The 19,845-nt window shown below is 37.6% G+C and overlaps 1 protein-coding gene across 2 annotated transcripts; it reads left to right on the forward strand.

Moving 5' to 3' along the window:
* Positions 1-9,796: 9,796 nt before the first annotated feature.
* srsf3a (serine and arginine rich splicing factor 3a) lies at positions 9,797-19,828 on the forward strand. 2 transcript variants are annotated; one of them, XM_036152040.1, is made up of 7 exons: positions 9,797-9,935; positions 12,252-12,298; positions 12,766-12,976; positions 13,356-13,490; positions 16,496-16,534; positions 16,611-16,697; positions 19,179-19,828. In XM_036152040.1, exons 2-7 carry the CDS (start codon positions 12,292-12,294, stop codon positions 19,204-19,206), a joined length of 507 nt encoding a protein of 168 aa, XP_036007933.1. In that variant the 5' UTR covers positions 9,797-9,935; positions 12,252-12,291; the 3' UTR covers positions 19,207-19,828. The 2 variants fall into 2 exon arrangements, with proteins under 2 accessions (XP_036007933.1, XP_036007934.1); XM_036152041.1 differs by having other exon boundaries at positions 9,809-9,935; positions 12,255-12,298.
* The last annotated feature ends 17 nt before the right edge of the window (positions 19,829-19,845 follow it).

Raw genomic sequence — 19,845 nt, forward strand, 5'->3', positions numbered from 1 at the left:
CCTGTTGTAAAATTTCAAAATTCCAAGTTGTTTTAAAGCAGCCGAGTGGTAAATATTTGTAACTTACCAGACCAAAGTCAGCATTTTTGTAGCTAAACATCAAAGAAATATAAATGCTCAAGAAATTCATGAGTGCAGTGAAAATAAAGTGTTGCATATTTTACTGTATGAAGGCACTACAAAGTCTACCTACTCACAGTACACAACATCAAGTGTGAACTTAAGTCTATCATGTTTCGTGGTACTCTAAGCTTGGTATAAACCTAAATATGGTTTAGTGATTTTTAGCAGTGCAATGATTGTTTGGTGTTTTTTTGAAACTATGAGACAATAAAACAGGAAAAGCACGTTATATCTGTAACATTAGTATAGACTAAGGTACTTTCCAAGTTAGTTATACTGAGAAATGTCTGTGGTGTTAAAATGTGTTTAAAGGAACAACCGATGTAAATAAAGAGTTTATATGAAAATATGTTCCTTTTCTGTATTAAAGAATATATTAGGAAGACAGATACATTTTTAACCCAGACATCCATAAATGCAAGCAGGAGTAATAAATAAAGTCTGCGAAAAGTATGTGCAAGGATACTCTGATATATACATCAGAACAATAATTAAGGCCGTCAAAGTATTAAAGTCAAATAGTAACTATGTATAACTGTTGCTTAGTGAGAAAAATCAACAACAGAGTTCAGACAAACATTGGGGAATTAACCTGACACATAAATGGTAAACTGCTAAAACTTACAGTAAAATTATGTATTAAGTGAAAACCTAGGTTACTGAATATCATTAAAAAGTTTTTAAGGATGCATGCATACTTAGTGTTAAAGCTATGACCCTAAACCTAAAAAGAAAACTGTAGTAGTTTTGCAAATCATTTTTGTGAAACCTTGATGAGAAACAGTAAGGTACTTCCCGGGTTTCCTCTTTTTTTTTATTTTGTTCTTAGTCAGAAATATATAAAAACAAAGTGCTTAATGCAACGAGCCTACCAAAATTGTCAGTGGTGGGACAAATTGGTTGTTCTAAAGTTAAATTTTTGTATTGTAGGTCTCTGAGATATTAACTTGTTACGGCATGACATTAATGTACACCTTATGTGTACATTTAAATAAAGTTGCATTGAAAAAGTAAAAGAAAAGTGGATGTATTTGTCCTGAATGTCTTACAACTGTCAGCTTCTAATGCAGTTTTTATAAATATATTCAAATAAAATAGAATTACATTTAACTTCCAGCTGTTTTTAAATCAATGTGAGTACGTCTCCATGACATTCCTTAACGTCGCCACCTGCTTGTTAATGAACCACCGTTTTCACTGAGACGCTCTAACATTAATTTGCTCTTGAACCGTGTTTAAAAAAAAAAGCAGTTCTGATATTGCTGCTTGTAACTCTTATATGTTTTAAAACGGACAAGAATGCTTCTGATGCCAGATATTTTAAATAAGGAGGTGTAAAGGCAGGTGAATCCCCACAATAGATTAAGATATTTTTCTTTTACCAATGTTTTAACGCTTTTTGTGTCTCCAATCATTTTGGTGTATCTGCGTCAATCTAAGGTATTGCCCATTTTTTATTGAGTGTATCATAATATATTTCATTACAATAACATGTTTTGCAAAAGATGGAAAAAGTATGGTTTGACCTATTTTTAGGAGCCTCTCCTTTCCAAGAAGCAAATCAGAACATGTTCTTGTAAGACACGAAATGGGAGCCTCAAACAGTTTAGAGCAGGTTTCCGGCGGGTGAATCCTGCAGCCAGGCATCGGGGAGACACTGTTGACGACACGGCCGGCTGACAACAGGGAGCTATTGGGAAGAACATTATGATCCTGTTAATTATAAAGGTGACATAACGCATGTCAACCTGATTCTGCAAACCCACAGGGATGTTGTCAACTAGCTGAGTAATCCTCCGACCATCTGGTTAACAGAAGAAAGCAGCTTTCGCACACACTTGTTTTAGAACATTTTATTCAAAAAAAAGACAAAAAAAAAAAAAAACAGCACAGATACAGAACTGCTATGGCCTTGTGATCTAGAAAAAAACAACAACCACAACCTCTGCACTCATCGTCACCTCTCTGCAGCTTTTAGAAGTAGCACGTTTAATTAAAAGCCATGTTGTAAAGACAGCGAGCTGCTGTGTTGAGCAGAGCCGAGCAAGTTCTGCCCTAACTCCTGACCTGCTGAGTCCCAGTAGCTTTGTTGGCACCTCCTTTGGCCTTACTGTTTAAGAGGAGGTCAAATAAACGTTTCTGACCTGAGTCAGACTGTCATGCACGGTTAGATTTCTAAAGAAACACGTGGCGTAAGATGTTGTTTTCCCTTCCAGAAGCACTGAGGGCATCTTGTTTTTGTTCCAGTGGGGGCACAAGCATGGAAGGACACAGATGAAGTCATTTATGGTAGATTAAATCATCTTTTTTACTTACATGGAATATGTAAAGATTTATACCTTATTAATAGCTTTTTAGCCTCTTTTTTTTTTTTTTTTTTTTACTGTGAATGTGCTTTTAGACCTTCAGAAATAAGCAATGTGGCTTTAATGAAATTATAATGGCTTGACACATTTGGCAATTATTGTACAAGGTCCTGAAATCTCACAGGCAGTTTGCAGGCATACGTGTGTCTGAATGGGTGCCTTGCTGAAACCAGAAGCACGCGGGTGAGTTCATACAGGGATAGAGGCTGTGCACAGTCATCAGGAAGTGAAACAGAACAGAATGTGCTGTACTAATCTGATTGAAAAACACTGGCCTGAGTGGATGTATGAAAAAAAATTTCTTTATTTAAACAACTACAAGGAGACCCCATGGCAGCAGGAGGATCTGTGCTAAGAAAACAAATCGAGTCTGCCTTTTTTTTTTTTTTCTTTTTTTTTTTTGAATGATATGAAAGCTAAAAAGGTGGACAGAGCGTCGGAGAGGCTGCACGCTATGACTGAAATAAAGCTGAGCAGCATAATGCTCTTTGTTTGTGTTCCAGGCGTCCATGTTACGTACATGGGAGTAATCTCCCAAGCGATCCCTTTTATCCCTGAACTTTTGCCCCCAGAGAAGAGAGTTTGTTACGGCTCTCTGCCAAGAATCAAAAATAGATAACTGAGAAAATGTTGAAGGCTAATTAGGGGAGCGGGGGCGGGGGGGGGTCAATTTATCGTCCCAGCTAAAAGCTAATGTGGCTGGGTTTTATTGGATTGCTTTCATTCTGTTTCTCTTAGACTATCAATGGAAGGGTATTCAAGATGTGTGACGCGTTTTGCGATGTTTGTAGATAGCGATGATCTCGAAAAATTTTATAGAAGCATCAGTGTTTCATGGAGAATATTACAAAATCCCTAAAACAATTTAATTCCTGAAGATCCCCCCCCCCCCCAACAATTGAGATTAGAACTGTGCCTCGCACAAGTTAACAAACCGTTTTACCTTCTGTCACATTACGACAACGAACTGCATTTCATTTGCATTGTCTGTCAGACATCAACACAATTTGCAATTAAAGGTGACATGGAAGGGGAAAAAAACACCTATTTTACTCAATAAAATCAATAAAGTTGGCAGTTGCTATCAGAAGTTGCCTTATTTGTAAACAGAGCCCACCTATATGATATTTGATCTCAGTATAAATACCGATGTTGTGTGAAGGCCTCAGAGGTTTGTTGGTGAACAAACAGCATCGTGAAAACCAAGGAACACAGCAGACAGGTCGGGGTTAAGGTTGTCGGAGAAGTTTTGATGCCAAGTAAGGTAGGAAGAAAAGCTTTGAACATCTCACCGTGCACTGCTTAATCCATCCTCTGAAAAATGGAAAGGAGTGTGGCACACCGGCAATCCTACCAAGACATGGCCGGGCAAGAAGAGCATTAATCATGGCTGCAGCCTGGAGGCTCTTGGTAATGAATAAACAAACCCGTCGATAGAACAACTATTAGTCATGCTCTTTATGGGAGGGTAGCGGGAAGAATCAATTTTTGAAAGGCAGCCATTCAAGGTGCAGTTTTCAGTTTGTCACAAGCCATTAAAGGGACACAGCAAATCTGTTGAAAGAAGGTGAGAATGAAATTGTTAACACAATGTTAACAATTTCATTAACGCACCGTCCTCACAGCGAAACATGGGGATGGCAGCATCATGCTAAGGGGACCGTCTTCTTCGGCAGGGACAGAGGAAATCAGGGGAATCAATTAGATCAAAGTCTAATTAAACATTGGCAGTGCCCAGTCTCTACTGTAGATGTCCGAGGCTGGTGGAGATATACCCAAAAGACCTGCAGCTGTAATTTCAGATGTAATTCCAGCTCAAAACGATGACTCAGGAGAGCTGGATATAAACGCACACCACACTTTTACGATTCTTATTTTTAGTCAGGCTTGAAAACCCCTGTAACGTTTCCCCCCGTGACACAAAACTCCATAAGATTACACTAAGGTTTGTGGTGGTACCATGACAAAATCGTGAAAAAGTTAAAGGGTTAGGAATACTTTTGCAAGGTAAATAAATCCACGACATGTCACCTCATTCAAATGGCAGTTTACATTTTCCCAATGAATTGTAAGTTTTTCATTTGTTGCCGTGTACTCTAACTAGCATATTGTGTAAAAAAGTAAAAGTATAATTTGCCCGGATGTGCCCCAGATCTTTTGTGAAGAAATATAATTTATTTCTAACACCATTGAGAAATCAGAACGCAGGAAAAAGACGTGCAGCTTCACTTGGAGCCCAGGACAACCTGATCCCTTTTTAGCACCTCACATTTCCTGATTTCACCCACGTTGCCGGTACACTTTGACCAGCTGTTTCACGCATCCGTAGCACAGCTGCTGCCTAAGTTTGAATCGACAGCAGAGTTAGGGATACATCTGGATTTCTATCTGCTTTCAGCCTGCTGAGACGTTCACGATGTGCACTATTTGATAGGGGCGTCTGTCGGCCTAATACAATTCACTGGAACCCTCCAAGAAACGCAGCTAAATATAGCTTTGTAGACGTATAAACTGAAAACTGACTGTATGTGCTCATGCTCGGTTCATGACACATGACACATTTCCTTATTTGGAGTAATGATAAGGCTTTATGGTTATTTCCTCATTTTCTCACACTCGCCGGCGATAGGGGCATAGTTTAAAGAGTGTCAGAATTTTAGGTAGGAGGAAATTGTTCGATGAATAATTTAAACCCTAATTTAACCCAATTTATTCAGCAGAAACGTCCCAGAGCAGGCCAGACGTTTGGTTTTTTCGAGTAAAAAAACAAAACAGCTTTATGCAGGTCTGTTCCCTCGTGTTGCGTTTCAGTTTTGACACGGGGGGAACGTGGTGTCACAGTACAGCCGTGGCCAGAGATCTGCAGAAAAGTCGGTTACTCTCTGCTTCCACCGTGTCACACATCTTCATGAATGCGCCTTTGAACAGGAAGAGTGCAAACCGTTTCTGCCCGCCCACCTGCACTCTTTCAAGGGGTCGTTGGTGGTGTTTTCTCCTGTTGAGCAATAAGCTAGTGTGTTGACTTACCGATGTTGTTATGTAATCGCTAAAACGCTGGCAGATGTTTTCCGCGTTGTATCATTTTAGGGTCAAGTTAACTGCCGCGAGTTCAGTCTGCGAGATTAAAAGCCTGACAATATTAACGGGTCAAAGCGTTGAAATTAAATCACTGGAATGTAGAAAAATGGACCAGGCTCCTGACGGCAGTTGGGTTGTTTAATGACAGAGGCAGGAGCACATTCAACGGGCTTAGTGAAGGGGAACATAAACAAAGTTTTCTTTTTATATATATATATATATATATAAGGCTTTGGATTGTGGGTAAATAACACCAATGGAAACTTAATTACTCTTGAGGGATTATGGATTTTCAAAGTCTATGCAATCGTGTTAATGAACCAGTTTTCGTGACAATAAAACAAACAAACCAGATAAATCAGTTCAAAACTTTTTTCCACCTTTAATGTGACCTATATCCTGTATTATTCAACTGAAAGTCAAGCTGCAGAAACAGGGTTGCATAAGTGTGTATACCTTTACCCTAATGCTTTCCTGAACTAACATCTGATACAGTTACAGCATCCAGCAAATTATAAAAAGTATCATTAACAGTAAATAGTCTAGAAGAATTTTCTTCTAAAAAAAAAAAAGAATTTAAAGAATTTTCACAACTTATTATATAAGTTATATAAGAGGCTGTTGTATATATATATATATATATATATATATATATATATATATATATATATATATATATATATATATATATATATATTCTGCTAATATTCACAAGATTTAATTATGTATTTTGATGAGTCCTGTTTTTCAGTTTTGAAGCACCTTTAAAAATAACAAACTTTAAGCAAGTATTTAACATACTTTTCCCCATGCCCACAGTTGTGTCTTTAAAGAGTTTTTTTTATTTGTCTGATGATATATTCTAACCCTGACTGTCCAATTTTATTCAGGTAATGTTAAATAGTTATTTCTTTATTTTTTTTAAGTTGATTCTTTACTTTTTACCAGTAAACACGTTACGCCTTGTAGAGCGTAAGGAACTAAAATAAAAAGCCCTGATATGCCTCTTAAAAGAAGGGCCGTATAAAGCAATGGTTTAATTTGACTTACAATGAGTTTGCACAAAGCTCTGTTGCCTTGCAGCAAGAACGTCTCAGGTCTAAATCTAGCCTGGGGCCTTTATGCACGAAATGTGTACATTAGGCACTATAAGGCACAGGTCATGCAACCACATGTTGAGTTTTGTTATCAGGAAGCTTCAAGATCAACCAGAAGTCAGACAAAACAGTGACAAAACAGTTCACAAGTCTCAAACTTTCTATGGACACATTTCAAAGCGGAGCACAACTGGGGTTGCGTTGCGGGTTTCCATCAGCTCAGGTGAACGAAGCCCCAAGTAGAATCTCATTTGAAGACTCACTTACAGCCAAACCCATTGCAGTGGTTACATACTTGGTAGAGTTGGACAAGTTGCCTACACCTCGATCGTGTTGTATCGTCTGATATGTGAAGCACACACGTGATGGTAGCCTGACATGAGAACGAAAAGAATATGGGAGGGCAACCAAATGTGTGTCATCCTGCCTTATGTTATAAACAGTGAGTCCAAGCTGCCGAGCTATTGCACGATACAACCCCCCGGCCTCTCGTCTCCCAAAAATGCCACCGCCATCCGTCTCTGTCAAGTGCTGCTAATCCTATCTAATGTCTCAACAGGACGCCCTTTTTGTTGAAAGATCAACTTTGCTAAACTGATTAATGGACTGTGGAATATTTGTGCATCTGCCTGTTGATGTGTTCCTCACAAGGTGGTGGAAGACAAGTCCTTATTCCACCACTCAGGCCCTTTAGTCTGTGCTACATATATGCCTAACTCTTTCAAAATGAGTCACCACAACAATTACTAGGCAACATGCAGACCCTATTATGACCATTTATGAGTGGTGTCCACTCTCTATGAAACTGATGACATGCAGTACCGGCAGCTAAAACAATGAAGTTGGTGTCTGGTTTATGATTTGTTAAGAGGCTACTTTGGTTTGTTTGTTTTCAGGAATATGGCCAGCACGAGACCATGTCTAATTTAAATTCATATAAATTTAAACAGCTAAGACAGAACTTGCATCATTTTACCCTAAATAAAGGTTTTTTAAACAAGATTATATATATATATTTACATTTTATTATTATAAAAAGCTTCGGCACCATCTCATATTGAGAAAAACATACCATATCAGCTGATTAAAATGGAGTGGATTGTTCTGCAGTGATCACAGCTTTAAACACAGTCTGTGAGTTTCAAAAGCTCTGCTTTAAAAAAAGAGGAGTTTTATAAAAAAAAAAATGGTCTTAAATTGTCCCATCTAGATACAGCGGCTATAGTTTCATATAACCTTTTTGTTTTCTCAATTGTTTGTGTTTCTACCTCGTAATTTTGCTCCCCATGGGAAGAGATTTGTGAAGTAACATGCTCTAATACGCTCTGACTTTCATATGGTGCTTTCAAATGTCAGCCTGACATTGAGGAAAGGGAGATGATTCGAGTTAGAAAAGGCCCATCTCATTTTTACACAACAAAATGTACTACCAAGTGTGTCAGAGGAGAAAATCTCCCCAAGGTGTCCTTGTGACAGTTTCTCATAGAACATTGTAGCGTTCATGAATAAAAAACGTTTGAAAGCTTCAAATTAGACAGTTCTTTGACTCGTGTCTGAATAGTTGTAAGTCAACCTTAAGCCCTTGATGACTACTTAGAATTCAGTCATGCACCATATAGCAGAACAGTTTAGATGTGAGTGAGTTAAAGAAACTAAGAAGGACAAATGATAGTTTAATTGTGATTTTTTTTTTTTTTTTTTTTACAGGAAAATTTTTGTATAAGAAAATAACAGCCAAAGACAGCAAAAGCATTATAAGTATACAGTACATGTTGCATGTACAGTGCTCTGTAGAATTATGTACATCCTTGGATTTTTTTTTATTATTATTATTATTTAAACGCATTACAGCCTCAACTTCATTTTACTGTGTTGTTTTATTTGTGATAGAGCAACACTAAGTGGCAGTTATGAAGTGGAAAGAAAGGATGCATAGTTTTTTTTCTCATTTTCTACAATAAGATTGAAAAGTGAGCCACAACACACGAAAATGCTTTGATCAGAACCATTCCTTTGTTGCTCTGCCTGAACGTTTAAGGTTTAATTCTACTTAAAGGTGAATGTCTTCACTCGTCTCAAGCTTTTTTCAGCCTCTAAAAGGTTTAAAGGGGTGATCTGGGATGAAAACCGTCAATCATTTTCTGAAAAACCTCCCCACCGAATGATACAGCCAGTACCATGTTTCATCACGGTGGGATGGGAACGTGCAGTGCCTTCAGCTTCGCACTATGGAACTCTGTTTAAAAAAAAAAAAAAAACAGCCTCCCTCCACAGAGATTATTTCTTCCCCCAGGCTGTCACTCTAATGGACATAATGAACACCTCACAGCCTGAGTAGTCAGCTACTCTGCTGTCAAACTAAATATATCATATCGCGGTACTCTGTGAGCACTGCAAACAAACTCAAATTTTTTGATTGTGCATGCATTCATGGCTAATGAAGCGGATTCTGATTTGGGGTTAGTGTTCTTTCCCATATTGCATTTTGAATGTAAGTCAGACATTTATTTATTTTTTTTATCTCATCTGAATAAAACACTGTCTCCTTGCTGTGGCCACCTGCATGGTTAAACTGAACACAGGACAGCTTCTCGTTTTCTTTAAACAATGGCTGCTATTCAGCCATTGTTTAAAGATAGATGATTGTTCAGAGAAGCAACTTCTTGCCTGGTTATCATTTCCCTGGCCTTTCAGTTTAGGTTGATTTGTAATATTGATTAATTAGCTGAGTTGGGAAGGCAATTGGTCGCACAGGCTTTTATTTAGGGGTATAACTGTAAAGGGTGTTTATTTTTTTGCTTGCTAAATTTTTTGAGAACCACCTTTTTGTTCACCATCATCATCACTTTATTAAAGACACAAATAGGTCCTTATTAACAGCCGTACAAACAAACAAATAAATAAGAAAAGAAACAAACAAAAAAAATAAGAATACAGATAAGACAAAACAAAATAATCTAATTCAATACTTCGTCGTGTTCTTTCACACAGAATCCCAAATGAAATACAATGACGTCGGTAATATGAAAAGGTTCAAGGCGTGTGGAGACCACTGTGTATGTTTGACTGTGTAAATTGTTCCCAGAAGGACGGCAGGTGGCAGTATGTTTATCTAGCCCCTTGTCACCATCCACCAATCACACGAAGAAGAAGCAGAACTCGTTCTCTTCTGCGGCGCTGCTCTCGCTAACAGGCTAATAGCAGCCTCTTGTTAAGGGGCCGGCGAAAGATCTACTGTTGGTAATTTCTGATACTTTAGCCGAATTAAAAGGTGAGTTGCAAATTGTTCTACCCTAACATTCTTACTTTATTTTTCATCTCCACGTTTTTCCACGAACTATTTTTAAAACGCATTTTTTTTTTATGTTCGTGGTATTTGTCTCGCTGTGACAAATGCTAATATACTATTAGCTCTTAGCATAGCGTTGAAATTGTGAGGTTAGGAAGTTTTTATATGAATGTTTAATCATTTGGATGCATAAAAGCATTATCACTGTTAAAGGAAAACGTGAAAATGTCGATTTTTAAATCTCGCAGTTTGATTCCGGGAAATTATAAACGCACAAGCTAATCAATGCGAATTGCTTTCTTGCTAGTTGCTCCATTCATGCAGCTAGCATTAGCGTCAACATGTAAAAAAAAACCGGCCCTTTTTTTAGCTTTTTGGTGTGAACAATATGTATCTTAATACAGTTATGCTTGTTTGAAAACCCAAGCATGCATTAGCTAAGCATCCTAAGTGAGACGTGAATGTACGCAAATGAAATATGCATTCATAGGCAACAGTGTGTTGTCAGCGAAGATCGGCATAAATAAACGAAAGGAACAAAATATGATGCATGACCAAAAAGATGGTCAGAGTAATTTCAAGATAGACCAGATATGAGAGTAGCTAAATGAAAAGGGAATTTAACCAGATATTATAATTTCCATTTATTTAAATATTTATACGATGCAAAAATGAAAATATAATTTCTCTCTATTTCAAACGATGAGAAAACAGTTTAGCAGCTCTCCTTTGGAGGTGTGCATATCTATCTATCTATCTATCTATCTATCTATCTATCTATCTATCTATCTATCTATCTATCCACACAGAACAAAGGCAAACATCAAGTAATACACAAAATATTGGTTAACAACAATCAGGATATTTACTACATTCTGTCCATAAGGGGTCCTCATGTGCTGGGGCTGATTGAGTTGACCGCCTCAGGTTAAATACTGTTTTAGAACCTGTTGGATTTGGTTTTTTTAAAACGTCCTGGACCATTTTTGACATGGGAGTGGAGAGAAAAGAATGTGCCTGGGGTGAGTGGAGTCTGCAGGTGTAAATGTCTGAGAGAGAGAGAGGGGGCAGCTGTGATCCAATAACCCAGACCTCACTGCAGGTTCTGTTATTACACCTGTATCTTTTATATATGTTTTAAATTAGTACAAGTTGGGGATAAGTGAGTTACCCTTTTGACATCTATGATATATTATTTTTTATTCTCTAACTGTATTAGACCCACATTGTCAAAATGAATGAAGATAAAGTCTCTAATGCAAAGAACTGGAAGTGTGAGTACTGTCGCAGGATGTTAAACTACAAGCAGTTCGTTAAAACCTGTTGAATGACACGTCGTCTCCTCCCTCAAGCACTTTCAACTTCCAGCAGCAGCAGATATTTGCATACGTTCAATACTTCACACTGTTAAGACTTTCAGCTCAAATAGATTCTAGTATGTGGAAGGTAAAAAAAGCACAGAAGTCTGCCATAAGAGACTTTATGAATGTCTTATGCGAGATCTCACACTGTGATCAAACCAGGTCAAAAGAAATTGCTTTGAGACGGGTTGAACTATCGCTAAATTAATAATAAAAATAAAAAAAAGAGTTCTAATTTCAAACACATATTTTTGTATGGTCATAAAATGTCTAAAAACATAGACTATTCGAGGTGTTCAGTTGTAGTACTGTGTAATTTGAGGGTTGTTTGCAGAAACTGCTTGATTATCCACAGGGATGTCTTGATTATTCAGCAGCTGTTATGAAGCTCAAGTTTGTTGGCAAAAAGTAATTTTTCCTTAAAGCTAAACTTGAAGAAGGTATGTCTTAGTAGTATTACTGGCATCAGCGCGGAGCATTTTCTGAGAGATGTATCGGATGAATTTGCAGTTGATTGATTTGGCATAGAATCCTTATTTCTCTTTAGTAACAAAGGTCAAAGTAATTCTTAGGGGTCCTGCTGTAATTAAAAAATGTCTACATAATGTATATTTTCTTGATGAGCAGTGGAGACAGTGGTGGTTATTTTTCATTGAAAGTTAAGGGGTTTGATTTCTAGCCCCACCTCAGACATGAAGTCCTTACATCGCCCTCAATATGCTCGTGTATTTCTATATTTTGTTGTTTCTGTTGAACGTAGGTAAGGTTGAAATAAAGCATTCCATCCTTACCCTACTAATAAGTTCTCCAGAGTTGAGTGTAGAATGGGAAGCTGTATTTATTTATTTATTTTTAATTTAAAGCACAGAGTTGAAGCCAAAGTAGTTGAATAATGCTCATGTATAGGACTAACAACTTATTTCTGTATTTCTTTCAGAAGCATCTGACTAGAGGGCACTAACAAGCTGATTGTTGAAATGGGAGGTATGAATTGTATTTTTTTTCTCCACGGTGTTTCAATCTTTGGTTTACGAAGAAAAACTTTTCACCCAGAGTCGTCTTAAAGCCATACAAGATCCTGTGTCCTAACTAACCTTAGCAGTTTTGCCCCATGCCTTCAACAGGGCAGTGTTTTGGTGTAATCTTCCTTTCTAAACCATTTATTCAATGTGAAAACTGCCTAAATTTCTTTTTTCCCATACAAGTTTGTTCCCTCACTCTTCCTGCTGTTGTTTAAACACACAAACTTTGTAAGCTCGATTAAGTTGTCATTTACTTGCACAAAAATATTGGAGGCATTTGACACAAAACCCTTTTTCAGAAATTAATTTTGATCAAACAGATGAAGGCTGATTAGTGAGAACATTAATCTAAAATGACTTATTTCAGCAAGGTGAGTAAAGATGAGGCGGACTTTGTGAAATCATCTCTTCTGTTTGTCTTTCTTTCAGATCCTGCTTTTCATCGAGACTGTCCTCTTGACTGCAAGGTTTACGTGGGAAATCTAGGAAACAATGGGAATAAGACAGAATTGGAACGAGCTTTTGGGTATTATGGTCCTTTAAGAAGTGTGTGGGTGGCCAGGAATCCTCCAGGTTTTGCTTTCGTAGAGTTTGAAGATCCTAGAGATGCATCCGATGCTGTAAGAGAACTGGATGGCAGGTAATGCTCAGTGTTAATGCTCACTTTTTTGTCAAACCTCACTTCTTTCCATTTTACTAAACTTTTCCTGAGGCGTTCTGGTCCAATCTGTTTTACCGAATGTCCCCGCCTTCCTTCCATGGCGTCTTACAAACAGGAAAAGATTTCCAAGTCAAGTGATGAACCTGCGTTGTGATGACAGAAATAACTTGAATCATTTTAAGGCTTTTTACTGGATACAGCCTATCAGATTACTTCATTAAATTCTTCCAATCTCAAAAAATGCTAAACGTTGATGGAAGTACATGTTCCATTTTTTTTTTTAACATGACCTTCAGTCGAGTATCTCCTGGAGTTTAACGTATGGATGGATAAATAGTGTCTAACTTATTCTGTTCAGAACCATGTGTGGCTGTCGCGTTCGTGTCGAGCTGTCAACTGGGGAAAAGCGCTCAAGGAGCCGCGGCCCCCCTCCGTCGTGGAGCAGGCGTCCCCGAGATGATTTAAGGCGGCGGAGTCCTCCAGTCAAACGCAGGTATGCTTTTTTTTTTTTTTTTTCTTTTACTTCTTTTATTAGTCTTCAAAAGATTTCATTTGAAACTTTTTTTTTTTGTCGCACATGAACTTAACTCATCCAGTTTACTTTAGTGAAACCAGTTTAGAGCCCCTAAATCACAATTTCTTAAGATTTGGCTCACCAGAAGGAAAGTACCCCCCTTAGTTCTTGAGATTATGTTATTAAAACCGATTTTTAGCAAAAAGCTACTGTAACAGTTTTAGCATTATAAATCTGTGGGCCTTTTCACAGATTGTTTTATCATAAGTGTTACATACCCCACAAATTGCTGCGTTGAATCCAGATTGCTTCTTTTTCCTGAAGGCTTCCTGTTCTACTGTCGCATAAAACTAAAGGCTGCAGTTTGTAGTTGTTGATCAGTATGACTACTGTCTAATGCAGGCTGAGCCTTTGGACTTGGACGATGTGAGAACACGCCTTTATCCAAAAATATTTAGTGCCTTGCAGAAGTATTCATACCCCTTAAACTTTTTCACGTTAAAGCTACCCTTCATTTTTTTTTTTTATAGATTTAGTGAAATAGACCAGGATAAAGTAAGTACTTGTGAATTGGATGAATGAGGACAGATTGCAGTAAATATTTCAACACCTGGAGCCACCATCCTCTATAAGTACAGTTACATTTCTTTCCAACTTTTCGGGTACGTCTCTACTGGCTTTCCACATCTTTGCAAGTTATGTGGAAAATGGCTCAAGCCTCCGACCACTAGGTGGAGCTTGGTGCTTTGTTTTGTTTTTGTCCTGCTGAGGTCTCAGAGCAGAAGAACTAATAAACAGATGGACACGGTTGTTAAGCTAAAGTTGGCTCTCTGTGTTCTTTACTGATAAAAACACAAAATTACAGCTCCAACATACTTGGGCGTGCTGTGACCCATGGACATTTAGCCTTCGTAGTTGATCGCACCTGTTGTCTATATTTCTTGTGACAAATTCACACTTTTTGCCAGCGGGACGAAGCGGGGGAAGGAGTGGCTAAATGTTTGATTAGCTTAGCTGGTTGAGCATGTAGCTCACACATTTAAGTTCACAGTGGAAAATATTATTTATTTTTTAATTTCTTTGGTTATGGTAATCGATCTTTAGGAATTTGAGAATTTATTCATAATTGGAAAATCGTTATTTATATATATATATATATATAGATATATATATATATATATATATATATATATATATATATATATATATATATATATATATATATATATATATATATATATATATATATATATATATATATATATATATATAAACATTTCATGGTATCTCCGGATTCAATAACCGTATTCCCACATGATGCTGTCACCTCCATCAGAAGCATTTAGGATTGTGGCGTCCTGTATGATTGAAAGTCAGTGTTTTCCAAAAATGTGAATACTTTTGCAAGGTGCTGTAACTTCTGCCTCTGATTTGGCTGTTCGATTAAAATTCATATCGACTTGGTTCTTAACCCCTGGGTCACACAGATTTTCACTTTTTTTTTTTTTTTTTTTAAACATCTTTTGTTAATATGGCCATGATTAAAAGTCTGTCATAGATTCTAATCATTGTTGCTCATGAATTTCAATTTAAAGGGATGTTTTATTTTTTGAGTGGAAAGTTTGCATTGAAGCCCAGTAAGTATTATTTAGGCATCTAAACTGTTTTTCTCCCCCTTAAAAAAGGCTTTACTAGATCAATATTGCTGTATGGGGAGTTTTATTCCTTTTTATCAAGCTTTTTTCTATATAGAAGTTTAAAATAAGTTTCTGAAGGTGTATTTTATTTTTTTCTGAGTTCAGTTTCCATTTATTAATAAAACTGAACCCCATTGCAGAGTCACCACCACGCTTCTCACCATCTGAGTCAGTCAACTAGTCTTCTTTCAGCATCATGTGACGGCTGACCAGCGAGCCTGGTGTTGTCACATGACCCAGGCGCCACCGCCAGTCATCAGGTCCCACCGACCTTTTGGTTCCTGAGCATGCAGTTCCCAGCATCCTCCTCTACTTCCTCCGACCTTTATCCAATCAACAGCGGTCCACTTCAAATTGTCAACCAATCAGCGTCTTTACTCTTTCTATTCTCCACACATCTGCTGTATCAACGGGAACAGCCGTTGGGTTACATCAGTCTCTATTCTTCACTCCCCTCAAAATAAAGCAGGAAAAATCTACAGCTACCCCCCCCCCCCCTTCCAACCAGCCACCAAGCAACTTCATATCTGCAACATTTGCATCATGTGGCAATTCCTGTCTGCAATTCGACCTCCCTCACCATCAGTCTGGCTTCCTTGCGTCATTTCTATCTTGTCCAAACCCCCCAAAATAGTAAGTTGCTTTTATCCTGCTCTTTGTAGTTTTTTTCTTTCTTTTTTTTCCTATTTGTAATCTAGCTGGTTGACCATTTTCAGTTGTGTTTTGTAGCAGAAACTCAGTGGAAAGCTTGCACACTTTACAGCACAACTGGCTGGACCAAAAGTCTCTAAAGTTTCTATTCCAAAAAAAATTGCTGGGTGTGTTTTTTAAAGGCTCGACATCAAGGTATCTTGAGTTGGATCTGCTTTGCTAGATTCTAAACTCTTTTACGGTTGTGGTTTAATTCATTTAGGCCTCACAGCTCTTGCATCCACATCAATATTAAAAGCAGGATGTCCTGTCTAATGACAAAGCCGTTTACGGAAATGCTAAAAAAGCCGATGTAACTCGAGCAAGTCTTCATGTTGAGCCCTGTAATCTGGATTGTGCTCTGAAATCGGACTCTGTGATTGGTGCTCTTTGGACAAATTCTCAATTGAATGAGCTGGCCTTGCTGCACTTCCTGAATGCAGCTTATCCTCTGAACAGACGAGGAAGAACGTGTAACCACGTTTCCAAATGTTCCCCGTGCCCCTTAGGGATCCGTAACCCAAAGGCTTCAGTATTGACATGAAACACTTACTCTTCCCTAACTTTGTCAATATTTTTTAATGATGCACACCGTAGATCACCGAGGAGGAGGAGCCTGAGCCGCAGTCGCAGCAGGTAAGACGAAGACTCCCCAAATTGGAACTACACATTTATCTGCCATGATTACCAAACATTTTGACTCTACTTTCAGGTCTGTGTCAAGGGAAAAACGCAGATATCGGTCTCTGTCCAGAGACAAGACTCGTAAACGTTCTCGATCCTTCTCCCGATCAAGGAGGTACAGTAAAACCAGATCCCACCGAGGCATGGGCCGGTCTCAAGGTGTAAAACAGCAAAGTTGTAAACAGTCATGATGTCTAACACAGAATCTTCATCTTACCCTTTCTTTATGGTTTAATAGCCTTTTAATGAAATGTTGGGGGAATCGATGGAATGAAATTAGTTGTTTGGGGTCTTTTTGTATTTTGGTTGCAACAGGAAAAAAGCAGTGGCCCCTCCCCCAGCGGTTGCTGATCACTGCTTGTCAGGTGGCTGAAAGATGACTAGCCACTTTTTCCCTCGCTTGGATAAAAAGACATTTCGCTATTTGAAAATATCTTTGGTCCCAGTATAGTCAAGTTTCATTAAGTTTTTACAATTGTCTGGTTAAACACTGTTGCAATTTAGACCACTTTAAAAAAAAAAGGTCAGTCTTATAAAGTTGATCGGTTTAAAAGCAGCTAAAGAGGTAAAGTATTTTTCTTGATCACAAATCTGATTGTCTTCTTTGCAAGAAATGGTGACATAAGTCAAAATATATTTATTTTCATTATATTGTGACTTTATAATTGAATAATGACATTTAGAACCAATCACTTCAGTTCAGAAACATGAACTTTCTCATTGGCTCCCTCCAATTTAGAGTTGATCTATTCTAATAAGTCAAGAAATGGAAAACATAACAAATACACACAAAGCCTATTTATGGAAGTATCTTTAGCTGATTTAAAAGCCTAGCTTTGCTAAAAGTCCGATCAATGTATTTTTGTAAGCAAAACCTTTGCTTACTATTTGATGTTCTGAATACCAGATTTAATTTGAAGTGGAGGGGAAAAATAGGAATTAACTTCCTAGTGAGGCTGCAGCTTTTGGTCCGTCAGCTTGGGTTCCTCTCAATGTCTCTGTGGGTTCCTCACTTGGAGTAACATCGAACTGTTAGCAGTACTCAAGGTAATCTTGCAAGGTTTTACCTCTACTGCTGGGTTCATGGAAGCAAAACAAAATCACCACAGTTAGTCGGTAAGACAAAATGTTACCATGCATCAAAAAGAAAAACCTGGCTCTGCAGCCAAATTATAAACAAATTGATCAGACTTGATACATGACATCATTAGCATATTTGTTCATACATTTGGGACCCAGGCAGTAGGAGAGCTTTTGGCAATACAAAAAAAGTTATTAAAAATAGTGATGGTGAACTAAAAATTACATTTCTAAAATTGTTTTATGAATTTTAATACATTGCCTGAATCCACACTGCATGAAACAAACTGTACCAAAGAGACAATTATGAGAGGCACACAAAGTGAATAAGTGATTGAAGCCGTGTGTGACTCAAATTCAGGGAATTATTCTAGTGCAAAAGTTTGAGACAAAAAAGACAATTTTAAAAACTACATTTATGTTAAGGGCAGCAGGAGCTGTGGTGTGCCTGAGAGGCAGCGCTGAGGGAAGTAGGAACCCTCGCTGCTGCCTCAATACAGTGATTCCAGAATGAATGACTATAAAGCTGCCATTAAAACAAGTCGCTAAGTCGTTGCTAGTTTTTTTTTTTTTTTTTTCTTTTTTTTTCCTCGAAAGAAAATTGCTAGAGGTGTCTGAAAAGTCGCAACATAGACACTAAATGGCCAGCAGCGGACAAGTTTTCCTTCCCTCCTGAGAGCAGCACACCGTGGAGCTGTAGCCTCTGCTGCTAGCTAGACAGGAAGAAGCAGGAGGTGTTTTCAAAATAAAGTAAATTTTTACTTTTCATGATATTTAAATTCGAGGACAAAGGTGTGTTCAGACATTTTGATGAATGTCACAGCTTTCTTAATTTAGTCTAATCGCTTAATTTCTCTCCTTTTGATCACTATGAGCGCATTAGTTTTATTTATTTTTTTCTTGTTCTGTCAACCAATCAAAGCTCTGAAAAGACAGCGTCACACCTAGCAACAGTCAACCACACCTCACTAAATTAAACGTTTGTTGTCTCTTTACTCAGTCATTCAGCAGCAATCTGAATCACTCAAGCCAAGACTCCTAGGTAGGATTATTTAGGCTAAGACGGCAGCTCTCACAGAGGACTCTGCGAATCTTTGTGAATACGGGCAGTGTACGGGTGATGTTCTCTGAAGAGCAGAAAGGAGAAAAAAAGATACTATTCTAAACTTGCAAAGTGCAACTAACTTAAGTGCTTATTTTTTGTCAAGATGGAAGTAATCCAAAATAAAAGAAATAACCTATTGGCAACATTATCCTTTGACTGTTGTTATATTTTATAACTTTTCCAGCACTTTGTAGCTTTTGCACTTTTAAAGCAAGCAGTTAATGTTCTACATTCATGTTTTGTTTTTTCTGTTTTAATATCAAGATCCATGATATTTTATTTATGGTTCCACACTATTAGAACCTTATACCGGCCCATGCCTAATTACGGCACACTTATTCTGACCACAAGCTTTTTTTTTTTTTTTTTTTGTATTAAAGTGAGTTATTTACCATTTGATTTGTTTTACAGTCGTTCCAGGTCTAACGAAAGGAAGTGAAGTTCCTGGATTGCTCTGCAAGATCATGCGAAGCTTGCGAAGAGGAACGTTTTTATAGTGCCACTTTTCTTTCTTACAGTTTGTTTGAAACTTTAAAGAGCCCTACACAGGTGTTATCTTATGCCTTGTTATATCCGTTAAAAGAACAACAAAGGACAGGAAGGGTCTTAGTCTGTCAGCTGTGGTGGCAAGATTTCCTTTGTTTTGTTTTTGTTTGTTTTTTAAGCTTTTTTTTGTACAATTATTCACATGGAAGAATTTGACTTGTCCTGCATGTTTTGAAACTGAATAATGCCTTTTAGTTTTAACAGAGGACTTTTTTTTTTTTTTAACTGTTGAAACAAATTCTTTGTTTTTTTTTTTTTTTTTTTTTTTTGCTTCATTTTGTCCATGGTTGTTTCTACTACGTTCATTGGGTTACTGTGAGATGGAGGGACTTAACAGATACTGGTGCTGTTATTTGGAGGCTGTTCCCTTAAACACAATCTGTTGTTCTGTATTCTACTTACTGTATATTTGTTTACAAAAGCCGGTATTTACTTTAATTAGCTTGACTCTCAACTTCAACAATTTGTGACAATGCAGTTAAACAACTTCTTCAATAAATGTTTTTCCAAGCTGACAAGTCCGTTTGTCTTT

This window comes from Fundulus heteroclitus, chromosome 20 (genome assembly GCF_011125445.2).
Source record: "Fundulus heteroclitus isolate FHET01 chromosome 20, MU-UCD_Fhet_4.1, whole genome shotgun sequence".
Taxonomy (NCBI): Eukaryota; Metazoa; Chordata; class Actinopteri; order Cyprinodontiformes; family Fundulidae; genus Fundulus; species Fundulus heteroclitus.